Here is a 24,291-nt window from a genome sequence, read left to right as displayed (position 1 = left end):
ATCTTCCTAAAAAAAAGTGAATTATTTATCATTCCTATCTTCAACATATAGCAATTATTTATACCTTTCCTCTCACCAATAAGAATTATTCAACTTCCTAAAAACCTTCGCTTTGATAAAGTGTTCGGTGATTCGTGATTCACGATATGCAAGGCTTTTTCTAGACGAATCTTATTATATCCTATGAAACCAAATTTAATTTACACAAACAAATAAGTATAGTTGGTATGAATTACACCAGAACTAAGTAATATGATAAAAAAGTCATTTATAACATAAGTGTTTACTTTACCTCTCCATTGTGGAATGGTAAGAATGAATAATTAAATTGGCTATAGAGAAAAATAAAGATTACAGTTATTTTGCCAAGTTAGTATCTGAAGCTTATATCAGCTGTGAATGAATGAATATTCTGTGAGTTAGAAGTTAGTTCTCAAAATAGTTGTACGTGTGATTCAAGATGGACACATTAACATGCATGCACGGTACACGGTACACATACATTTGTTTCTCCTAAATAAGAGTTTTGTAATTTATGCACGAAAGTAAGTTAGTTATTATACAGGTAAAAAGAAAAAAAAATGAAGTTATGAAACCAAGACAATCTATCTACTAGACGCTTTAATTTCAAACAAAAGTATATAAAAGTTCAATAAATCCAATACAACAATTTCAACTTTCAATTACATCTAGGTTGTTTAATATCACCAGTACTGTTTTATTTCAAGGGTTGCAAAGGTTCTTCAGATCCTCTTCCTTCAAATACCAGGTTGGTATTATCTTTGAAACATGGGGATAGAGATCCTTGTATGAGTTCCTAATAGTTCCTTCTGCAACTCCCGTAGCGATTGATATATCTTTCAGGGTTTTTTTATCATCTGAAAGCTGAGTTATGATGTATATAACTGTTGCAGCAATTGATATGGGATTTCTCGTTATATTAAATTCTTCTGATTTCTGAACAGATTCCTGAGCAGCTTTAACAGCTTGATCATTCATACCAAGATTAGAACAAAATCGTCCCATAAAGTCCCCAACATGAATTGTTCCCATTTCTACAGATTGACCACCATTCTCCAAACCCAGTTGTTTCACTATGTAATCTTTTGCGCGGACAATTTCCTTCTTGGTGGCTCCATTGGCAATCAAGCAAATTTCCTTTACAGTGCGTGGCTTGTCTTCTTGTCGACAAGAAATGTAGAGGCAAGCAGCCAATAATGCTTCCTGATTTCTTCCCCTACTAGACTTCTGATCTTCAACCCGCTTATATATCTCATTAGCTCGGTCCTTAATGGTCGGAACCAGTCCCAACCTCTCAGCCATAGTATCAATAGTTTGGAACGCAAGGATCAATCCACGATCGGGATTAGAACCAAAATTCTGCCAACGACCAAGAGACGATGAGAGAATATCACCGGACGCTCCATTCGGCTTAGCAATGACGGTGGAGAGACCACCATCGGTGAGGAGAGGGTTACTGGGACCACCGACACGAATGGGATCCTTATTGCCGGGTTCTTTAGCGGAGATTCGCCACTCGGAGGTTTCATCAATGGTGTGAGATCCTGATGCAGCGTACATGATGGAACAAAACAAAATATCAAATCCTCGTTGATTCTACGAATACCCGAGAGATTGACATCAAAAGATTGAGAATTTCTCAAATATTATTAAACATCAAGTCTGATTCTCATGACGGCAAAACAAATATAAATAGTGTTAACAAAACCCTAAGGATGTAACAAAACAAACGAAATTACAAAAATATCCCGAAATACTAATAAAATTTAAAACAGCTATTTCCACCCCCTTAAGTGTTGTCTTTTAGTGGAATAGACTTTTTCACTGCATCATCCTCTCCGGGGTGGAAAAGATTCGCCCTCGAATCAGAAGCCATCTCATCTTCGGAAGAAGCATCCATAGAGTAAGGGATAAGGTGCTTGACATTGAAGACATCTGAAGTGTGAACATGACTAGGAAGCTGCAAACGATAAGCATTCTGGTTGATCTTTTCAGTAATTTCCAACGGGCCAATTTTGCGAGCAGCAAGCTTGTTATACTCATGAGCAGGAAAACGGTCTCTTGTCAAAATTGCCCAAACATAGTCACCAACAGAGAATTCAACAATCCGGCGTTTCTGATCAGCCTGTAACTTGTATTTCGCAGTGGAAGCAGTCAGACGTGAGTGGGTTTGTTGGTGTATCTGATGCAGCTGGTCCATAAACTCAACTGCGGTGGCATGGGGACGCACCATGCAGGGAAGCGCCAACAGATCAAGAGGACCACGGGGAACCAAGCCATAAATAACCTGAAACGGACTGAAGCCAGTGCTACGATTGACCGCATGGTTGTGAGCAAACTCTGCTTGACAAAGCTTGACATCCCAGGATTTAATATTTTCACCAACCAAACTGCGTAGCAAGTTACCAAGTGAGCGGTTTACCACCTCAGTTTGACCATCAGTTTGTGGGTGGTAAGCACTACTAAAGTTGAGCGTCGTGTTTGCTGAACGCCAGAGACTTCGCCAAAAATGACTGAGGAAACGAGAATCACGGTCAGAAACAATGGACGTTGGTAGTCCGTGTAAGCGGTAGATTTCGCGGAAGAAAAGTTGGGCTACATTAACAGCATCCGATGTACGCTTACATGGTATAAAGTGCGCCATTTTAGAGAAGCGGTCGACCACCACAAAAATGGAGTCGCTTCCCCGCTGTGTACGAGGAAGGCCAAGCACGAAGTCCATGCTGATATCTGTCCAAGGCTGAGTAGGAATAGGGAGAGGAAGGTATAAACCAGCATTAGTAGATGATCCTTTGGCCATCTGGCAGACACGACAACGGGCGACAAAGCGATCAACTTCCTTGCGCATCGAGGGCCAAAAATATGAGCTAGAGACAAGATGGAGAGTGCGATCACGGCCCACTTGACCTTCATTATGCAGTTCCTGTATGATCTTCAAACGCAGGCTGCTCATAGGAATGCATAACTGCAGCCCGCGGAAAAGAAAGCCATCTTGTAATAAGAAATCAGTGCGTTCTCCGTTCTGTATTTTTAGTAAAATTGCAGCAATGAAAGGGTCAGTAGCATATAAGTCCATAAGTGAATCAAAACCCGGGACTGTGATTCGTATTTCGGAGAGTAAATTGTGACGGCGGCTTAGAGCATCAGCCACTCTATTAGAAACACCTGCTTTATGTTTGATTACAAAGGTGAACTGCTCCAGATATGCTAGCCAAGAAGCGTGACGGTCAGAGAGCTTTGGTTGGCTACCAAGGTATTTAAGAGCATCATGGTCGGTGAAGAGGACAAATTCACGGTGAAAAAGATAATGGCGCCAATGTTTGACCGCCTGAAAAATTGCATAAAACTCCACATCATATGTGCTGTAGCGAAGTTTGGCAACAGACAATTTCTCACTGAAGTAGGCAACTGGACGACCAGATTGGCTTAGAACAGCACCAATACCAGTTTTGGATGCATCACAATGTAGCTCAAATGGTAGAGAGAAATCTGGAAGCACTAGAAGTGGCGCTATAGTTAATCGATGCTTGATTTCCATGAAGGCAGATTCAGCATCAGCTGTCCAGGTAAATTTAGTTCCCTTCATACAGTCAGTAATTGGTGCCATGATGCTACTAAAATGAGGGATAAAACGCCGGTAAAAGGATGCCAGGCCATGAAAACTGCGCACCGCAGTAATAGAAGTAGGTTGCGGCCACTGCTCAATAGCGGCAACTTTGTTATTGTCAACAGCAAGACCATCCTTAGAAACAACATATCCCAAAAAATGGACAGAATCTGTCATAAAAACACACTTGCTCGTAGCAACATAAAACTTATCACGACGTAAGACAAGCAGAACTTCACGTAAGTGTTGGAGATGCATCTCAGGATCAGCACTATAGATAAGGATATCATCAAAATAAACAACAACAAATTTACCTATAAAAGGACGCAAAGCCTGATTCATAACCCGCATAAAAGTGCTCGGTGCATTAGAAAGCCCGAACGGCATTACCAGCCACTCATATAAGCCTTCACGCGTCTTAAAGGCAGTTTTCCATTCATCACCCGGACGGATTCTTATTTGATTGTAGCCACTCTTCAAATCCAATTTACTGAAAATTGTAGCCCCGGATAACGAACTGTGATCTTATTAATAGCACGACTATCCACACACATACGCCATGTGCCATCTTTTTTTGGGGTGAGGAGGGCGGGAACAGCACATGGGCTAAGACTCTCACGGATGTGCCCCTTAGCAAGTAGCTCTTCTACCTGACGACGAATTTCTTCATGTTCTTTCGGACTCATTCGGTAATGGGGGCGATTAGGTAAAGAAGCTCCCGGAACAAGATCAATATGGTGTTGAATGTCACGAAGTGGAGGCAGTGTATCAGGAAGTGTTTCAGGAATGTTTCTAAAATCCGCCAATAATGGCGCTACGACAGAGGGGGTAGCACCGAGAGGCATATCATCAACAGTCACGTGCTTAGATAGAAGGACAAAAACAAGTCCCAACTCAGTCATAGCTTCTTCAAAGGGGGCTCTAGACAGTAAAGTGGTACTGTCCCCAGCAGTGCGAATCTTACTGGGTAGTAGCACAATCTTTTTTCCCCGAAAAAGAAAGGAGTAGGTGTTATCATGACCATCATGCATAACGGAGCGGTCAAATTGCCATGGACGACCCAGAAGAAGGTGGCAAGCATCCATAGGAACCACGTCACAGAATATCTCGTCGGAGTATGTAGGGCCAATAGAGAAGGAGAGCAGTACTCGGTGGGACACAGTGATGCCAGTACTCTTGTTCAGCCACGCAAGTTTGTACGGTTTGGGATGCTTTTCTGGAGTTAATCCTAATTTCTGCACTTCTAGTTCAGAGAGCACATTTTCACAACTGCCAGAATCAATAATAAGTTGACATACCTTTCCTGCGATTGTGCAAGAGGATCTAAACAGGGCAGTACGACGCCAGTCTTCATCAGTAACATTAGAATTGAGAAAGGTACGCCGCAACATGAGTAAAGGGCCCACATCCCCCTCTACAAATTCATGTTCAATATCTCCATCAACTGGTTCAGCCTCAGTGTCAAAAATAGGTGGAGAGTCCACGTCTAAATCATTAGCCAGCAAACCTCTCGAGTTGGTTTTTGCCGTATTACGACAATCTGCTTGCCGATGGCCTAATTCACCACAATTAAAACAACGAATGCCGCCAGTGGGACGTGGCTGTTGTGGCATAGCAGAATGCGGTTCAGGACGGCTCGAAGGCATAGAAGAATTGGCATTTATGGCAGGGGTAGGATTGACACGCCGTGCTAACTGTCGTTCAGCCTGTAGTGCGCGTTGATGGGCTTTTGCAACTGTCACAGGGTCAAACATATTAAGAACATCACGGAATTGCTGGCGCAAGCCGCCGATGTATTTAGAAACAAGTTGAAGAGGAGATTCTGCAGTTTCAGTGCGCGCAAGCAATTCATAAAATTCAGTGGTGTAATCATCGACAGATCGATTGCCCTGACGAAGGAGTTGAAAACGCTGATACAACTCACGTTCATAATTGTATGGAAGAAAGGCAGACTGCATGTGTTTCTTAAATTTCTCCCAAGAGTTTATTTTAGCCTTTCCCATTCGTGTACGATTTCGCTTGGTCTGCTGCCACCAAACTTGAGCCCGTCCACGCAATCGCATGGTGATCAGAGGAACACGACGATTATCCAGCACTTCTTTGAAATCCAGAATTTCCTCTACTGTGTGTAGCCAATCAATAAGTTCATCTGCGTGTAGATTGTCGTGAAATTCAGGGATGTCGACCTTGAATCCTGCTTCCCAACGGCGATCAATACCGTGATGGTCAGCATAAGGGTTGACGTTGTCTTCGGTGTCAGAGTCAGAGGGTGTCGGTGGCTGGAGGGCAGCCAGCTGTTGTGTCAGTTGCTCTACCTGCAAACGCAACTGTGCAATTTCCTCACGTTGAGTCGCGTCATCTAGGGTAGCATGAGGAGCACGGTACCGTGGCGGCATGGTGAAGAACGTACAGACAACTGATACCAATATGATGTAGCGTACGTGATGGAACAAAACAAAATATCAAATCCTCGTTGATTCTACGAATACCCGAGAGATTGACAGCAAAAGATTGAGAATTTCTCAAATTTTATTAAACATCAAGTCTGATTCTCATGACGACAAAACAAATATAAATAGTGTTAACAAAACCCTAAGGATGTAACAAAACAAACGAAATTACAAAAATATCCCGAAATACTAATAAAATTTAAAACAGCTATTTCCACCCCCTTAAGTGTTGTCTTTTAGTGGAATAGACTTTTTCACTGCATCAGATCCCAAGACAAGACCACACTCCGAACAGAGTACATTGTCGGCGGAGTGGTCAAACACCACATCCGTCCCTTGCATGCAGTCGCTGCAAAACGCATTCGACATGGTTCAAAGTTTCTCTCTCTAGGGTTCCAAGAAGAAAATGATTTTATTTTATTTTATTGAAAGAACAAGAGAATGAACCATGCTATATATTGCTCTAATGGAACCCATATGGAATATATTATAATATAGTGTTGGTAGTGATTATTATTAATTAAAATAATTTTAGTCTTTCTCAACAAATAAGATAGGAAAAACAGTAAAAAATTATCCTTTTAATTTTTGGTCAAATCGAAAAATAATTGCTATGTAGTAACTATTAAATATTGCAGTCAAAAATATTTAAATAATAATATTATTTACCTACTATAAATTTGAATATAACCATATACAAATTATTTAATAAAAACAGTAAGAAATTTAAGAATAAGAATTATATAATTCCTTCAAATAAAAAAAGAATTATATAATTGTCTTTAATTCGATTAATGGTCATACAAAGTTTTTTTAATTTATTTTTTTAGCTATCTTTTTATTTTTTTAAAACTGTTTTCTATGTAACGAAAAAAAAATTAGCTATCTTGTTAGAAAAGGGTGTGAATTATTTCAAGAAGAGGGTTGATCGAAACTCTGTTGTCACGTTAATAATTTTGTTCCTAAATAAATAATATGTAAATTAATTTATTATTTTGTTGGAGATGAGTGAGCTTAATTGTTGTATATATTTTATGTTTTGCACTTGAATTTATTTTTGAGTAAAAAGATTAAAAATGTTTGGTCATATTGTCTTATAGGAACACCACCAAAAAAATAGTCTTATAGGGTTGTACAAATTACGGCCATGTCTTACGACTCATCCCAACAATAATGCATTGGACCGGGTCTGACTCGGTCAAAAGAAGAAGAAAAATATAGGACATGATAAGGGCATAGTTGAAATATGGACAAAGTTCAGGTGACCCCTCAGGTTACTCTTCCCGTCCCAATATAATTTAAGAACTTATCCTCTTGGACCTAGGAAAATGGTTTTTTTGGATTGAGATCCGTTGTGTAGAGGGATTAGGCTCGCCGTCATTCGTTGTGGTGCTTAGTGAGTCCTTCTCCACTTAAGGAGGGTGGTGTACTAATAACCGAAAAATATGTTGGTTATCACGTTGCACATAATTAGCGCCCATAATGGACAAGTAATTGAGTGATTGTAATGCCTTAAACATCTAATCAATGCCTATTTTAAGATTTTATAATTTTAGTTTTTTTTTGTGTAAATCATTTAGAACTAGTGATGCTTGTTTATGATGTTTGAAGATGTAGGTTAAGGAATGACTCTAAAGATGCGGGAAGCTGCAACGTGGACGTAGGTTGTTTCTCGGAACATTTGTAAAGGTGCAGCGTCCTGAATCTCTAGCTGGGTCGTACAAAGTACGAGCACATGGATCCAATATGGCCATTGCTTAATGAGGTAGAATATGAGTTGTCCCCAATGATTGAAATCCTAGGAATAATAAAGGAATATCCCAAGGAATATGTAGAATATGATAAGGACAGCCCATGTGTAAAATGACAAAAGGGTACAACTTGTAGTGGTTGACCTTTTACTATAAAAGAACATCCATGCGTTATTGCCAAGGGTCCACAAATTCATCTTAGAATTGGAAAGGCCAGTTTACAGATAGGGTTAGCAACTTTAGCAACTTTAAAGTTCTCCTTCCATCTTATTTTCTTCAAAGATGAGCATGGTGGCTAGATTCTAGAGTTATTAGTTAGATTATCTGGTGATGGTTTGGCTCATCCCTCTCCTTCAAGGAATGTAATTGTTGGAACATTAGTGTGATGTTGGAAGAAAAATTGGAAGATTAAACACCAAGTAATTATACTTTGATCTAATGTTGTGTGAATTGAAAAAATAGAGTGTGAGGGTCTCACATAAAATAGAACACACACATTAGTAGTGTTTAAATTGCAGTATTTAATTTTAAATACTTGATAATGATAAAAATAATAATAATTATTATTTTTATTCGAGAATATCACTTCCCATTAATTTAGCTTATGGTTGTTGCGATAAGAATAAGAATTTAATTAAATGTCTTATATTACCTTCGTTCAAATCCAATAGTTTGTTTGATCGAGTTTTGTGGATTTGTTTGTTTTTTATCCTATCCACAAGTATTGTTGGACTGATTAATGGATAAACTCCATTTTAATCTTATCCATTAGAGTAATTGTTGTCGCAATTTTGGTTAAAACAGTTACAAAATCTCTATATAAATAGAGGACTCCACTCTATTCAAAAAACACACCAAAGAGTTTCATTGAGTTGTCAAGAACTCTTTCTCTCTTCTCCCTTTCTTGACTTGTGTTGAGGAGTCTTTCTTCTCTTCATCTCCTTTTTCTGTCCCTTCGGAATTAAGAGTGTTCTTCAGACCATAGTCCCTTTTCGGTTTAATGTCCCTTCGGAATTAAGAATGGTTTTAGGTTCATAGTCCCTTCGATAATATAAATCCCTTCAGAATAAAGAGTACTATTAAGATCATAGTCCCTTTTTGAATAATAATGTCCTGTCGGAATTAAGAATGATCTTAACGGTATATAAATATTCTTTCAATATTTTTCTATTTGAGGAGAAATTAAAAAGTGGAAATGGTGGTATCACCATATTTGAGTGGTCGTATAGTCATATTGATATTTTGGAGAAATTAAAGTTAGAATGGCGGAAACACCATATTTGAGTGGTCTCAAGACCATAAAAGAGTGGTAACAATACCATATGAAAGTGGTTTCAGTATTAAAGAGTGGTCTTAGTACCATATTTGAGGGTTTAAATCTCGAACAGTTTTCTACAGTTCAGTAGTTAACTGCACAGTTGTAGCTGGGCTTGTTTTATCTTGGAGGCGGCGTGGTTGATAGTCTGTCTTGCACAATTTTGGGCGGTGCCACGAAACGTCTTAAAGAGAGCGACCTGGTCGTGACTCAACCTAGTAACAACTTCGGTAGAAAATAGAATTTGGAAAACCAAAATACAACAGTTTGGAAATCCAAAAACAACAGTAATCATATACTAACTCTATTTAATCTATCAATTTAGTTTTCAATGTTTTCATTTATGTTAATTTTCATTTCCATTTCCATTTCCATGGTTCAACTCACCATGAGCTAAACCCCTTCTTGTGGTTTAGACATGGTGAGGTTATGATTTATTTATTTACTTGCAATATATAAAGTTGTAGCGTCGAGCTTTGTTCTAACAAACTGTTTTAACTCAAAACCTTTAGAAATAAATTATGATCATTTTTGTTTCTAATGATATAGCTACCTGATCCTTAATGATTATGGGAGTGGAAAATGTTTGTTAGATATGAATTTGTCCTTAAGCACAACACCAACGAAAGGATCAAGAGAGACTGCTTGAATGTTAACTTGAACTTGAAGAGCCTAGAAGCTATATGAAGTTATAGCTAAGCTCTAAGTTCTTGATAGGACTCATATCATATATAAAAAGGGCTTGTGACCCTAATACCCTTAACATGATGGATGAGGTAACACTCCCTAAGATCAATTGGTTTGCTAGAAAGTCGGTTAGAAAGAGAGAGATATATCTATGAATCGCAAGACTGTGAGAAGCTAGAAACGATTGGAGCATTGAGAGCCACAGAGGCTATACCTAACAATAGCTCTGTAAATCGCATTAATGTTTTTTCACAACTGAACCTAGTTTAAACCACACTTTCCATCTTGAGATTTTCTAAAACCTCTTACTGTTTTTACAAACTTAACCTATTATATTTACCGTTAGCTTGGTGGTATTGACTTAGGACTTGGGAGTGTGCTCCTCCTCAAAGTTCGATTATCCCCGATGCTAATTTTGGTGGTCTAATTTAGCTTCTGAAAAAAAAAACTTTTATATTTACTTTTAGGACAAATGATTTATTTTAGTTTTATGCAAACAAGTTTTCTGCTGAAAAGCTACGCGAAGCTATAGCTCCACAGTCCTTGTGTGATCGATATCTTTTTATAGTATTGAAATTCTAGCATGATGAGTCATAGATTATCTATTTTAATGCTTTATTTAGTACCATTTTATTTAGATTTAGTTTTATTTTATTTTAGTTTTATTTCCTTTTTGAATATTTTACTTCAAATTGCTTTTTATTTTATTTTAGGAACGAATATATGGTGGAAGGTGTCATGGAGCAAAAGAAAGAGGACTGGAGCAAATACAATGCAAAAATACGAAGATACGAGACAAAAATATGTCTCTACCAAGTCAGAAGCTTGGCACGGCCCGTGCCAACATGTGGCACGGCCGTGCCACCCTTCAGAATGCTCTTTTGCTGCTTTTCTTCAAGACCAAGTTACCCTGTTGCAGCTTTACCGATTTGCCCTTATAGTTGCTTAGTTTTTAAGTCAATTGTAAAGCTATAAATAGAGTAGCTCTTCATCATAAACATTCACCTCTTATTAGAATATTCCAGTACAATTATTTTAATAAAGATTCTTTTCCTTTCTTTACTTTCTCGCAATTTATTTTCTTCTCTCTTCTTCCCCCATGTCTACAATGAACATGAGTGAGTAGACTTCTTCTTGTCTTGGGATTATTGGATAAGTCTAATGACATAATCCTAATCGAACCAAGCTTTAACCCTAATTTCATGTAACCGTAATTTCTAATTTAGATTCACCGTTTTAACATGAATTAACAGTTATCAAACTGTAGAAGCAAAAGTGGAGGGTTTGATAATTGTTAATCCATCATCCCAAACATCAATTCATAATGCGAAATCAGAGCTTTGATGTTGGAACAAGTGAATCTAGACAATAGTAGTTTCAAAGGTAGCGAAATAGTCTTTGCAATTATTGAGACACAAGTAGTTTCAATCCTTATAAGCATCTTCTAGTAATCAAGTCAGCGATATAGGCTTGGTTACTAGAGGTAAACTCTCCCCGGACTTTCTTTGGAAAGGTGAGGGGCTAAAGGGAAATCGGTCTTTAGAAATTAAGGTGTAAATCATGAAATTAGAAGCTAAAGTCTTGTCTAGAGAAGGGTTTGTTATTATGATGAACCAATGATCCCAAGGCTCTTTTATATTATTGTTATTTACCTTCAGCAATTAAACCTCCTTTTTACAAACTTTCTTCTCCTCTAATCATTCTTTTAAAGTTAATTAGATTGAACAACTCCCTAGCGGAACGATACTCTCTTACTACTATTACTTCGATAGACTGTGCACTTGCGGTTTGGCCTATCAAGTTTTTGGCGCCGTTGCTGGGGACTTAACTAATTTAATTAACTTTTCTTTAGTGATTAGAATTCTTTCTTCTTCTTTTTCCTTTCTTTTTATTTTTATTTTTATTTTCTTATTTTTCTGTTATCTTTAACTTCTTGGGTTCTCATTTTTTTATACGAAAAACCAGAAATCGAGCGGTATTAATACCCGAGATCGAAAGGTTATTACATAGAAGGAGGAGAGAGGCACAAAATAATACCGCCATGGCTAATCGCACTCTCAAAGAGTATGCAACGCCGTCTACGGCTGAGCCACAAGCTATTATTGTGTACCCAACGATTGTGGATGACAATTTTGAAATTAAGCCTGCCCTACTTAACTTGGTGCAGCAAAACCAGTTCTCGGGATCCCCCACCGAGGATCCGAATCTTCACATCGCTGTTTTCCTACGAATTAGTGGAACCATGAAGGAGAACCAAGAGGCCGTAAGACTTCATCTCTTTCCCTTTTCCTTGCGGGATAGAGCTAGCGCTTGGTTCCATTCCCTCGAAGTCGGTTCCATTACTTCATGGGATCAGATGAGGCAAGCATTCCTTGCCCGGTTCTTTCCCCCATCCAAAACTGCTAAACTTAGGGACCAAATTACTCGGTTCAATCAAAAAGATGGGGAATATCTCTATGATGCATGGGAGCATTTCAAAGAAATGCTTAGACTTTGTCGCCACCATGGTCTAGAAAGTTGGCTCATAGTCCACACCTTTTATAATGGCTTATCTTATACCACTAAGATGTCTGTTGATGCAGCTGCAGGTGGAGCTCAAATGAACAAAAACTACACGGAGGCATATGCCTTGATTGAAGACATGGCTCAGAATCATTACAAATGGACCGACGAGAGAGCCATCACTAGTTCTTCATCCTCCAAAAAGGAGGCAGGTATGTACGAAGTCTCTAACTATGATCACCTTACTTCTAAAATTGATGCATTAACTGAAAAATTTGAAAAATTCAATGTCAGTGCTATCAATTCTGCTTCTACACCTTCTTCTTGTGAAATATGTGGTATAACTGGTCATGTTGGTGTTGATTGCCAACTAGGTAGTGCTATTAATGGTGTTGAGCAATTGAACTATGCTTAATACAACGAAGGGATGAGACAAAATCAAAATTTTTACAAAAATCAAAATCCCTATGTATAAGTAGCACCACCTGGCTATGCAAACAACCAGAGATTCGCTCAGAAATCCAATTTGGAAATTTTGTTGGAAAATTCTATTGCCAACCAAAATAAACAACTTCAAGAACTTAAAAACCAAACCGGATTTCTGAACGATTCTATTTCCAAACTCAATACCAAGGTTGATTCTACCTCCCAAATAGCCCAACAAGTGTCCACTCTTTCTCAAGCACCGGGAGTCTTTCCTGGTCAAACCAAAGCCAACCCTAAAGCTCATGTTAATGTCATATCATTTGGGGGTAGTAAGTTAGGAGATACTATTGCTAAGGTTCAAAACATTGAGGAAGAAAATGTCAAGCTTTTAGGTGAGAAAACTGAGATAGAAAGTGAGAAACCACTTGATAAGACCCAAGCTCCATCCCCTCTAAATATTGCTAAGCTTAACTTGGAGGGTAAGTTTGAAAAAATTGTTAACATACTTAGGAAGATTTGCATTAAACTTCCTTTTGCAGAAGCTTTGTCTAGGATGCCTCTATATGCCAAGTTTTTAATGGAAATTTTTTCAAAGAAAAGGGCTATAGAGCATAGTGAGACAGTAGCTTTGGCTAAGGACACTAGTGCAAACATTCAAGAAGCACCCCCTAAGCTTAGAGATCCAGGTAGCTTTGCCATACCTTGTGAAATTGGGATTGAAACCATAAACAAAGCCTTGTGTGAGTTAGGAGCTAGTGTTAGTTTGCTGCCTTTGTCTCTCTATAAAAGGATGGGGATAAGAGAGTTGAAACCTACCAAAATAGAATTGAAGTTAGCTGATCGTTCTACCATGAAACTAGTAAGATTTGTTGAGGACATACCTGTTAAGATAGAAGGGATATACATCCCAACTGATTTTGTAGTCGTTGACATTGATGAGGACGATGGCGTCCCTATAATCCTATGTAGACCTTTCCTCGCAACTGCGGGAGCTCTTATTGATGTTAAACTTGGTAGGATAGTCTTTCAAGTGAGTGACAAAATGGTAGGATTTGAGTTGGAAAACGTTATGAAAGGTCCCGATCTTTACTCTTGTTGGATGATTAAAGATCATGATGTGAAAGAACGTTTTATAGCGTCATCTACACAACATGATCTCTTTGATCCATTTTAAGGACTTTTTCTAACCGTCAAGCTAATGACATTAAAAGAGCGCTTCGTGGGAGGCAACCCACGCATTTAATTGCTTTATTTTGTTTGTTTTCCATTGTTTTAAGTGTCTTGTAGGTAATTGTCCGAGTGTGATTCAAGAAAAACTGAAAAATCTGAAGCCCCCAAGACCAAAATGTTGGCACGGCCGTGCCAGATGTTACAACACAATAAGTGGCCAAGTTCCAGAAGGTTGGCACGGCCCGTGCCAATAGGTGGCACGGCCGTGCCTGATTTCTACACCTTATAACCTCAATTTTTCTCTTCTTCTCCATTCATTCTCAAACACAAACCTCTCTCTACCTTCAAACTTCTCTTTAAAACCTCCATAACCATCAAACCTCAAACCTTCATATCTCCATCAAAACTCCACCAAATCAATCCAATTCTTGCACAAATCAATCACAAACTTCATTCAAAACACAAACCACCAATCAAAAACACCTTTCATCCACCCAAACCCATAATTCACCAAAACCCTAATCATTCAAAACCTAACCCAAAAACCATAAATTCTCAACCAATCTCCATAAACTAACTAATAAACCTTACTAAAACATAAACCCCAACCCTAAACCAATCCTTTCCACCAAAAATCTTATAAAACCCTAAACCTTCAAACCAACCCACACCCAAGGTCAATGGCTTCAAGAAGAAGTGGCAAGGAACCAGCAAGATCTTCCGGAGGACCCTCTCCAAAGAAGCAAGCACAAGTCAAGAATCATGGAATCCAGTTCAAAGACAACAAGCAAAGGGATAAGTATAAAATTCTAATCTCTAAACCCTTGCATCCCTCTCGATATCCTGATTCCCATACTTTGGATGTGCTAGAACTTTTAGATGATGTCTCTAGGTTGATAGGAAAGTTAGGTTAGACTGATATGTTGAAACCTATGAGGGGTTATGAGAATTTCACTTATGAATTTTTAAGCTCAATTGTTTTCACTAAAGATAAGTTGAATTTTGATAACCCCAATCATAGAGTTTCTTTCCGGCTAATGAATATTGATTATGATATGTCTCTGCAGCACTTTTGTGAAGCCTTAGGCTTTGAAAACGAGGGGTATATCCATGATTCTTGGGATCCTAGCCTAAAGCCGGTTGACTATCAACCCGCTGACTTTTGGAAACAAATCACCGGACTTAACAAATTCATCACTAGAGCCAATAAAGCTAGCAACATTCACAACCCCGTACTTAGGTACCTTCAGAGGGTAATGGCTTGCACTATTTGGGGTAGAACCGAGCTAGGTAATACTAGAAGCGATGAACTCTTCATGCTATGGGCAATGCTTTATGACCACCCCGTAAACACTTGTTTCTACATGCTTGAGTGCCTTGACTTCGTCGGAACTAGAAAAGCTGGTATATGAGAGATAGTGGTAGGAGGCATCATCACTTACATAGCTAGGAGTTTTGGAGTGGGTGAGAATGAGGGAATAAAACCAATAGAGGGAAACAATAGGCTCAGCATGGATACCCTCATTGCTATGAATTTCATTAAACACCGTCCACCCCTCCATTACCAACTCAAGCTAAATGTGCCTATCTTGTTTTTACTTCCTAACCCATCTCGGACTACCACCGAGGTGGAAGAGAATCGGTTGTATGTTGATGATGTGCAGGTACATGATGAGCAAGATCATGATGCGGGAGAAGGTGCCCACATGCACCATGAAGAAGGAGAAGGTGCTAACTTGCACCATGAGAAAGAACACCATGACCATGAAGCCGGTGAGCTAAATGAAGATCAAAGATGGGCATGGATTCACAAAGAAGTTGAAAGGATGAGCACCGAGCAACAAAGGAAAGGTGTTGAAATCTCCGGACTAAGGAATGATGTTCAAAGGGGCAACCGCTTAACACAAGAAAACAATGAGATGCTCCGCCAGATGATGCAACACCTACAACTCCAAGGACCTCCTTATGGACCTCAATAGACATTGTGAGCTTTCCTCTTCCTCTCTTCCCTTCTCTCTTCTCTCTTTCTCCTACTCTTCTTCTACTCCTTCCTCTTCCTCTTCTTCTTCTTCTTCTTCTTCCTCTTCTTCTTCTTCTTCTTCTTCTTCTTCTTCTTCTTCCTCTTCTTCTTCTTCTTCTTCTTCTTCTTCTTCTTCTTCTTCTTCTTCTTCTTCTTCTTCTTCTTCTTCTTCTTCTTCTTCTTCTCTTTTAAATTTCTAGAGTGGGGGGGGGGGGGGGGGGGGGGGGGGCTAATAAAGTGTCTAGAGTCGTAGTGTTTCCAAACTCCCTTGAACTTTACTCTTTTGTTTTGTTTTTATAGTGAAAGGCATGATTAAGTAGCTTGTTTTTATGGCATAAATTTTTTGTTTTGTCTCTTCTTTAAAGGTTGTTTCTTGTCCATGAAAGTGGTTTCTTGTGTTTATTGTGTTCTTGCTATACCCACATCTTGTTTTATTGTGAAAAATCTCCAATGAGAAAAGCACCCGGTTGCAATCTTTGAGTAAATGTATGAGTAGGTATTTTAAGGAGCACGTTCTATCTTTAGTGTTAACTTAGACCCTTAAAAGTCTTTAGAGTAAAAGTATTATAAGTTTGTGTGGGAAATTAATCAATTATGCTTTATTGTTATATCATCTTAATTGTTGAAATTAAATGGGGCGGGAGAATGGCACCAACATGTGGGGGAAAGGACAATCCCTAACTTCCTAATTGTGGTGGTGACTCCCTAATTTGAACTTAAGTTCCAAATCCCTCCAATGAGGAAAATAAATTCATCAATGCTAGGGGGAAAGGACAATTACATCCAAAAAGACTTCCTACGCGGAGATGAAATAAAAATTTTGCAGCACTGCTTAGGGTGATTTTGAATCTAGGGGGAAAGGACAATTACATCCAAAAAGACTTCCTATGAGGATAGATAGCCCCTAAGCATCTTCAGCCTCTTTGTGCTTAAATTGTTAATCTAATTTTAACTTAAATTCCCATCACTCTTATATGAAATGAAGAAAGGACTTTTCTCGGTTACTTTAGCATTAAGGATAGAACCTATTCCTCATAATATCTGTCTTATACAGGAGCAAGAAAAAGGTTGGACTGCACACACACACACACTCACTTGAGACTTGATGTTGGGTTGAATAGGATCACGAGGAATGTTTGAAATCGTGATTAGTGTACTTGAAACAAAACCTTCAAAGAGACATGTTGTTTTCAATTGCATTGCCATAATTAATCTTTTTGCTGCTGCTATTTCCATTGCCTTTTGCTTGATGACAAGCAAATATTCAAGTGTGGGGGAGTTTGATGAGTCATAGATTAGTCTATTTTAATGTTTTATTTAGTACCATTTTATTTAGATTTAGTTTTATTTTATTTTAGTTTCATTTCCTTTTTGAATATTTTACTTCAAATTGCTTTTTATTTTATTTTAGGAACGAATATATGGTGGAAGGTGTCTTGGAGCAAAAGAAAGAGGACTGGAGCAAATACAGTGCAAAAATACGAAGATAAGAGACAAAAATATGTCTCTACCAAGTCAGAAGCTTGGCACGGCCCGTGCCAACATGTGGCACGGCCGTGCTACCCTTGAGGATGCTCTTTTGCTGCTTTTCTTCAAGCCCAAGTTACCCTGTTGCAGCTTTACCGATTTGCCCTTATAGTTGCTTAGTTTTTAAGTCAATTGTAAAGCTATAAATAGAGTAGCTCTTCATCATAAACATTCACCTCTTATTAGAATATTCCAGTACAATTATTTTAATAAAGATTCTTTTCCTTTCTTTACTTTCTCGCAATTTATTTTCTTCTCTCTTCTTCCCCCATGTCTACAATGAACATGAGTGAGTAGACTTCTTCTTGTCTTGAGATTATTGGATAAGTCTAATGACATAATCCTAATCGAACCAAGCTTTAACCCTAATTTCATGTAACCGTAATTTCTAATTTAGATTCACCATTTTAACATGAATTAACAATTATCAAACTGTAGAAGCGAAAGTGGAGGGTTTGATAATTGTTAATCCATCATCCCAAACATCAATTCATAATGCAAAAACGGATCTTTGATGTTGGAATAATTGAATCTAGACAATAATTGCAAAGGCAGCGAAATAGTCTTTGCAATTGTTGAGACACAAGTAGTTTCAATCCTTATAAGCATCTTCTAGTAATCAAGTCAGCGAAATAGGCTTGGTTACTAGAGGTAAACTCTCACAGGACTTTCATCGGAAATGTGAGGGGCTAAAGGGAAACTGGTCTTTAGAAATTAAGGTGTAAACCATGAAATTAGAAGCTAAAGTCTTGTCTAGAGAAGCACTACAAGAAAATCTGCATTTTGCGACACTTCATCTGCGACCCTTTTACCTTGTAACTGCCTCAAATGCATTTTTGCAACAGTTGTTGCGACTGTTTGGGTCAACCGTCGCAGCTTTTCTTTGTAAAATTTATTAGAAGGCGTGTGTTTTTCCAATTTTTCATTCTCACTTTCCCAACTCTCACTTTCCCAACTCTCATCTCCCGCTTTCTCCCCCAAAATTTTTCATCTCACACTCAAATCTTTCCAATCAGTCTAAACCTAACCCCCAAAATTTTCATCTCCCACTCAATCTTCTCAATCGCACTTGCTTCCGTCTCCGCTTCCGTCTCCGCCGTCATCTCAATCGCTTCCATCTCTGTCGAGTTCGCGTCCATCTCGCACTCTTTCTTTGTTGTGTGTGTGTTAGGTTTGAGAAAAAGAAAGAGTTGCGTTTTGTGTGTGAAATAGAAGAAGAATCTTGACGATGGCTATGGCGAATTTGGCTCGTAGGAAGGGTTTCGCTCTTCTTTCATCGGTGGAGACACTTCGTTACACTTTCTCTCTAAGGTCAAGAGGTTTCGCTTCCGGATTTGATGAAAACGACGTCGTCATCATCGGTGGTGGTCCCAGCGGTTACGTCGCCGCCATTAAAGCTGCTCAGCTTGGTTTCAAAACCACTTGCATCGAAAAGTGTGTGGTCTCTTGGTGGTACCTGTCTCAACGTTGGTTGCATCCCTTCCAAGGTTTGATTTCGATTCACTTTTCTACTACTTCCTTTTCATTTTATCTCATATAGCTGGTGTGGATTATAAATGTTTATATCATTTGATTTTGTTGTTGATTTTTAATCGATTAAGTTGAAGGAAGTGTTGTTTTTGTTATTTTCGATTTTTGGTGCTGTTAGGAGGTGGAGAGTACTTTGATTATGGATGAACATTGGTTGTTTATATTTATGTGTCTTTCGTGTTTTTATTAGTATACATTTACTGCTTTAGATGTCTATCTAATGATTTTCTTCATGGATTAGAAATACTTGGTGTGTTGTTTTGGTGTATATTATAAAGTTATGATACTTAACTCAATACACAGGAAGTAAATGGCTCAAAACTTGTTTACATAGACAATGCAGCAACGTCTCAGAAGCCTGCAGTTGTTGTGAAGGCATTGCAAGACTATTATGAAGGTTACAATTCAAACGTGCATCGGAGCATACATTACTTAAGGTACTTATTGTGTTAAATTTGGAATTACATAGGTAATTTGGAGGCATTTTAATGTAATTTCCTTCCCCCTTCTGCATTTAACGGGGGATGAAAATATATAAGTTTCTATCTCTGATGATTGCTTAAATAGCCAAATGTTTATGTTCACAATTATTTATGGATGTATTGCAAAGGCCACAGACGAGTATGAATCAGCTAGACGGAAGGTTGCAGCTTTTATAAATGCTTATGATTCACGAGAAATTGTATTCACAAGAAATGCTACTAAAGCTATAAATCTAGTAGCTTATTCCCGGGGCTTGTCAAATTTAAAACAAGGAGACGAGGTATTTTCTTTCTAGATTTTTTTTAACGAATTTCAACTTGCTGCATGTTCGGATTAGTGTAATAATTGAGTGTAATGCAAGTATGTGCTGTTTTTGTTGATTCAGTGATTTTTTTTTAATCTCCTGATTTTGTTATTTTTTCAGTTGAGTGCAATTTGGTTTCGCCGCCGGGTTTCACCGTGGTTCACACTTCGCTCCTACTTCACTCTCTCAAGGTAAAGACTTTGTTTTCCTCTAACCTTTATTTATGTCAAATTTGATTGATCTGGGCCATGAAATTAAGCTTAATTTCACTCTATGGACAATGGCAAAAACAATAGATATTTAAGTGTAATGCTGCCTCCCTAGAGGAATTTAAGCTTAATTTCAGTTTATGGATAATAGCTTTGTGTATTGCTGGAAATTATGAGTTTTTGGTTGTTGTGCTTTATGGTGTTAATGATTGTTGATTGAAATGGATACTCACTTAATATATGGTTGATGGAAGTTGTGAGGTATTTTTGTGAAGTTTTCTAAGATTTATGTCAACGTTGAAGGAATCTAAGGGCGAGTGATTTATAAGTTTTATGAGATTTGTCAACGTAGAAGGAATATAAGGGGGAGGGATTTTGTTAAGTTTTATGAGATTTATAAGTTTTATGAAATTTGTCTTCTTTGTATTATGCATATTTGCATTGCTAAAAGGATGTATCTCTGAATCAGATACATATTCTATCTGTGCATTATAGGTTAGGGGTAGGGGCGGTTCACATAGGCATTTGTTTGAATCTTAGAAGGATTAAGTGTGGCTTAATGGCTTAAACATTTCTATGTAGTGGTTGTACAACTACCAAAACGCCCATATAAAAACTCCAAAATACGTAGGCTAATAAGTGCTAGTTACTCCAATGTTATTTTATCATTCAAGCCAAGCATGTAAGACGAGGTTAAAGAATTTAGCTTAATTGTCTTCTGTGATGAATTTGTTCCAATAATGTTGAACATACTTACAATCTCAAAGCATATATATAATGTAAGATTTAGAAGATTGTGATTAGTGTTGTCATTTTTGTGAAAGATAAATTATTAGGTTTTCCGTCTAGATAATTTCTCACACATTTTATCAAGATTGGGTGTTTTTTTGGCGTTTTATGGTGCTTTTGGGGCTGTTACTGGCAGCTGAGTGCTGCTGCTGTTATGCAGTTGTTATGTGCCTAGTTTTGGTGTTTTTAGGCAGTTTTTTTTTGTCTGTAAGAGCCCCTGCTGGGCGCTGTTTTAGCTGGCCAGGGCCGTAGGTGTTTTTGGTGGTGTTGCCTAGCTTTAGTCGTGAATGCTGTCTGATTTTGGATCGCCGAGATGCACTTAGTTCGCTAGGAGGAAAAAGAGTACAAATAGGCACCATAAATTCACAGTTGTTTGTTGATTATATGGATGAATCCTTAGCTTGTTCCTGAATTTGATTTAACACCAGGGAATTATACAAGGTTTACTAGTGATTGGTTTTGCTTCGTAATTTTATAAATATAGATATCAGTCTCTAATATTGGACCTATTTTTGTTCTGTATTTTGCTTCAGCGGTATCTAAATTCTAAACCATATGATCATATGATGAATACCTCATGTAGACTACATAAAAGGAAAGGATACTTCAACATTATCTAGCATGCATATGAGCCATATGAGCTATACTTACGGGATCAATCCTACTACTACATTTTATCATTACCTAAATTGATCAAAGTATAGTTATTATCTTATATTTCATAATCTTGCAGGTAGCAAGTGCCTCAGCCACTCTAGGAATGACATTCACAGCATCTATATCTGTTGCACAATATTACCTCTTGAAACGTTTTCCCCTTCCTTATGGTAAAATGAAACTTTATGTTTCCCATTTTTTATAAAGTAAGGTAAAAAAATTCAACTATATAATTTTCAAGTAATACTAATACTATACGTATCTTTCATCCTGATTTGCAGCTCTCTACCACCCTTGTGGCTACCATTGCAGCATACATAGGACAGAAAATCATTGACAAACTTGTCAATATCTTTTAAAGGGCTTCCTTGATTATCTTTGTCTTATCCTTCACAATTCTTGTTAGTGCAATTGCACTAGGTGAGTACTCCTGGTATATGTTATAATGAGTCTACTTGCCATGTTTGCATTAACATTTTAAATTTTCATTTCACTATGCTTGGCTTTATGAAAGCTACTTGCTTATAGCTTTCACTTGTATGGTTTTCTATAGGTGGAGTAGGAATTTCACGCATGATTGAGAAGATTCAGATGAATGAATACATGGGATTGAGAAGATTCAGATGAATGAACTTGTTTGTCGATGCAACCTAGCAAAGCTTTGATGAAGAAGCAGCTCGCTCGCTAAGGTATTAAGGTGTCTTTACTTTTATCTCTTTTTATTGAATATGTTTTTAAGGATAGTTCAGGTCTTGGTTGTCATTGATTAGAGAATGTGTTCATTGTTTGATGTTGAATAACAAATGAATTCATACTTATAACTTGCAATGGAAAGAAGCTAGTGAGTTTCTATGTGTTGAGTGTGTTGAACTGTTAAACTTTTCTTGTCTTCTAATAATTTGCAATGGAAAGAAAATAGTGAGTTTTTATATGTTAAGTTGGTTTCACTGTTAAAGCACAATTGATGATGACTGTGAAGAAAGTGGTAGTGGTGCACCAACTGATGTGTGGTTCTGCATTGGGTTATATATTGGTTCCCTGGTTTCTAGAAACTTAAATGACAAAACTAACATTAGAGTTTTGTGTTTGCAACTACTAACCTTGATAAGTTTTGAAGTATAGGATATATAAAACTTAAATACAATTGGAGGATTCAATTCTAGGATAAGTATGTTGGAACACTTAATGAATAAATGACAATAAACTTGTTGAATCATGGCGTGAAACATTACAATAGTTTAAGAAGTAGAACTCTGTCTCTGTAGAGCAACAATACATTATTATTGTTAAGCTTATTGATTTGATTTGATTTGATTTGATTAATCTGTTATGCATGCATGCAGTCAGATGAGGATATAGCTTTGAATCAAATTATTATTATTATGCCACTCTTCAGACATATTATCATACTATCCCTGAATCAAATTACTTGAAAAGTATTATTTACAAAATTCTGCAGCTTTGCTTTGCTTGCAGAAGTACTTAGCAGACATTTTATCAGTTTTAGCCACATCGTTTAATGGACAAGAACTTGTGAGTTTTCTGTTATTGTAAATATTTTTAACTCATATTGTTCTTGAAACTTAGGGTCTTATTTCTCTGTTCTTGATGCCTCTGCTTGCACCAAAGTTTCAGGCTGTTGTTGAGGATAGCAGCAACATTACCGATAGAAGTGCATAGATCCTGTTTGTGCAGTCAGATATATCTATTGTAATGAGGCTCCTCAACTTTTCCGGCCAACAATATTTAGGAATATTACTTAATCTAATTTTTGGGAATATTGTTTTTAATGATTACCCACTAGTGTATTGGTTTTTCAATGTTTAAAATATGTACTTTATATATTGTTTTGATTGTTACTCTTGAAAGAATTATATGAATGAGATTTTGATATTTTTAGTTATATATTTCTGTATTTTAAGTATTTAATAATATATTTATTTAAATTGGCAACAAAAATTGCCCCATTTAATTTTTTTTTTTAAAAAAACTTAACATTTGCGACTGTTGGTGAAGGGTCGCAAGCCCTTTTTTTTTAAAAAAAAAAAAACTTAACATTTGCGACTGTTGGTGAAGGGTCGCAAGCCCCTTTTTTTAAAAAAAACTTAACATCTGCGACTGTTGGTGAAGGGTCGCAAGCCCCTTCAAAACTTTGTGAAAACTCTTCATTTGCGACTGTTGGAACTGTCGCAACACCTTCTGTGGCGGTTGGTGTGACTGTTCTATGAAGGGTCGCAAAAGACAGTTGTGACCCCAACAAACGTGACTGTTGGGGAACAGTCGCAAATTTACATTTGCAACCCTTCTAACAGTCGCAAATTTCCCCGAACTTTCTTTGGAAAGGTGAGGGGCTAAAGGGAAATCGGTCTTTAGAAATTAAGGTGTAAACCATGAAATTAGAAGCTAAAGTCTTGTCTAGAGAAGGGTTTGTTATTATGATGAACCAATGATCCCAAGGCTCTTTTATATTATTGTTATTTACCTTCAGCAATTAAACCTCCTTTTTACAAACTTTCTTCTCCTCTAATCATTCTTTTAAAGTTAATTAGATTGAACAACTCCCTAGAGAAACGATACTCTCTTACTACTATTACTTCGATAGACCGTGCACTTGTGGTTTGGCCTATCATAGTACACTATAAAGACGTTGAACACGATGTCAAGACAAGCGAGATGTCAAGAAAGATGTCAAAATATCGGGACAACACCAATAATAAAGGCATAAAGTAAAAGACACAAGTCGTTTGTTAACACAGTTCAATGCAACTTCACCTACGTTTGGGGGGAATGCCAAACCGAAGCCAAGTTCCAGACGCCATCGCGAATCCTTCTTCATTTCTCGT

The 24,291-nt window shown here is 37.6% G+C and overlaps 1 protein-coding gene, 1 long non-coding RNA gene and 1 other non-coding gene across 6 annotated transcripts; 1 reads left to right on the top strand and 2 right to left on the bottom strand.

Moving 5' to 3' along the window:
- Window positions 1-708: 708 nt before the first annotated feature.
- On the bottom strand, window positions 709-6,447 carry LOC146936737 (uncharacterized). The gene is made up of 4 exons (XM_085749276.1): window positions 6,360-6,447; window positions 4,120-6,044; window positions 1,847-3,961; window positions 709-1,617 (listed from the first exon to the last, which is right to left on the bottom strand). The coding sequence occupies exons 1-4, from the start codon at window positions 6,445-6,447 to the stop codon at window positions 724-726; spliced, it is 5,022 nt and encodes a 1,673-aa protein (XP_085605402.1). The 3' UTR covers window positions 709-723.
- A 5,788-nt stretch (window positions 6,448-12,235) lies between these two features.
- On the bottom strand, window positions 12,236-12,342 carry LOC146936736 (small nucleolar RNA R71). Its single transcript, XR_015033665.1, has one exon. It is a non-coding gene; the product is annotated as a small nucleolar RNA R71 (small nucleolar RNA).
- Window positions 12,343-18,763: 6,421 nt separating this feature from the next.
- Window positions 18,764-23,351, top strand: LOC146936735 (uncharacterized). Of its 4 annotated transcripts, none has more exons than XR_015030700.1 (5): window positions 18,764-18,963; window positions 21,525-21,618; window positions 21,730-21,868; window positions 22,002-22,137; window positions 23,036-23,351. It is a non-coding gene; the product is annotated as an uncharacterized LOC146936735 (long non-coding RNA). The 4 variants fall into 4 exon arrangements; XR_015030697.1 differs by lacking the exon at window positions 18,764-18,963 and adding an exon at window positions 19,835-19,984; XR_015030699.1 differs by lacking the exons at window positions 18,764-18,963; window positions 23,036-23,351 and adding exons at window positions 19,835-19,984; window positions 22,925-22,959.
- Window positions 23,352-24,291: the final 940 nt, after the last annotated feature.

Source organism: Medicago sativa, chromosome 3 (genome assembly GCF_051527215.1).
Source record: "Medicago sativa cultivar Bolivia chromosome 3, Bolivia_mono, whole genome shotgun sequence".
NCBI lineage: Eukaryota > Viridiplantae > Streptophyta > Magnoliopsida > Fabales > Fabaceae > Medicago > Medicago sativa.
The sequence above is the reverse complement of the archived record's forward strand: the minus strand, read 5'-3'. Positions and strand labels throughout refer to the sequence as shown.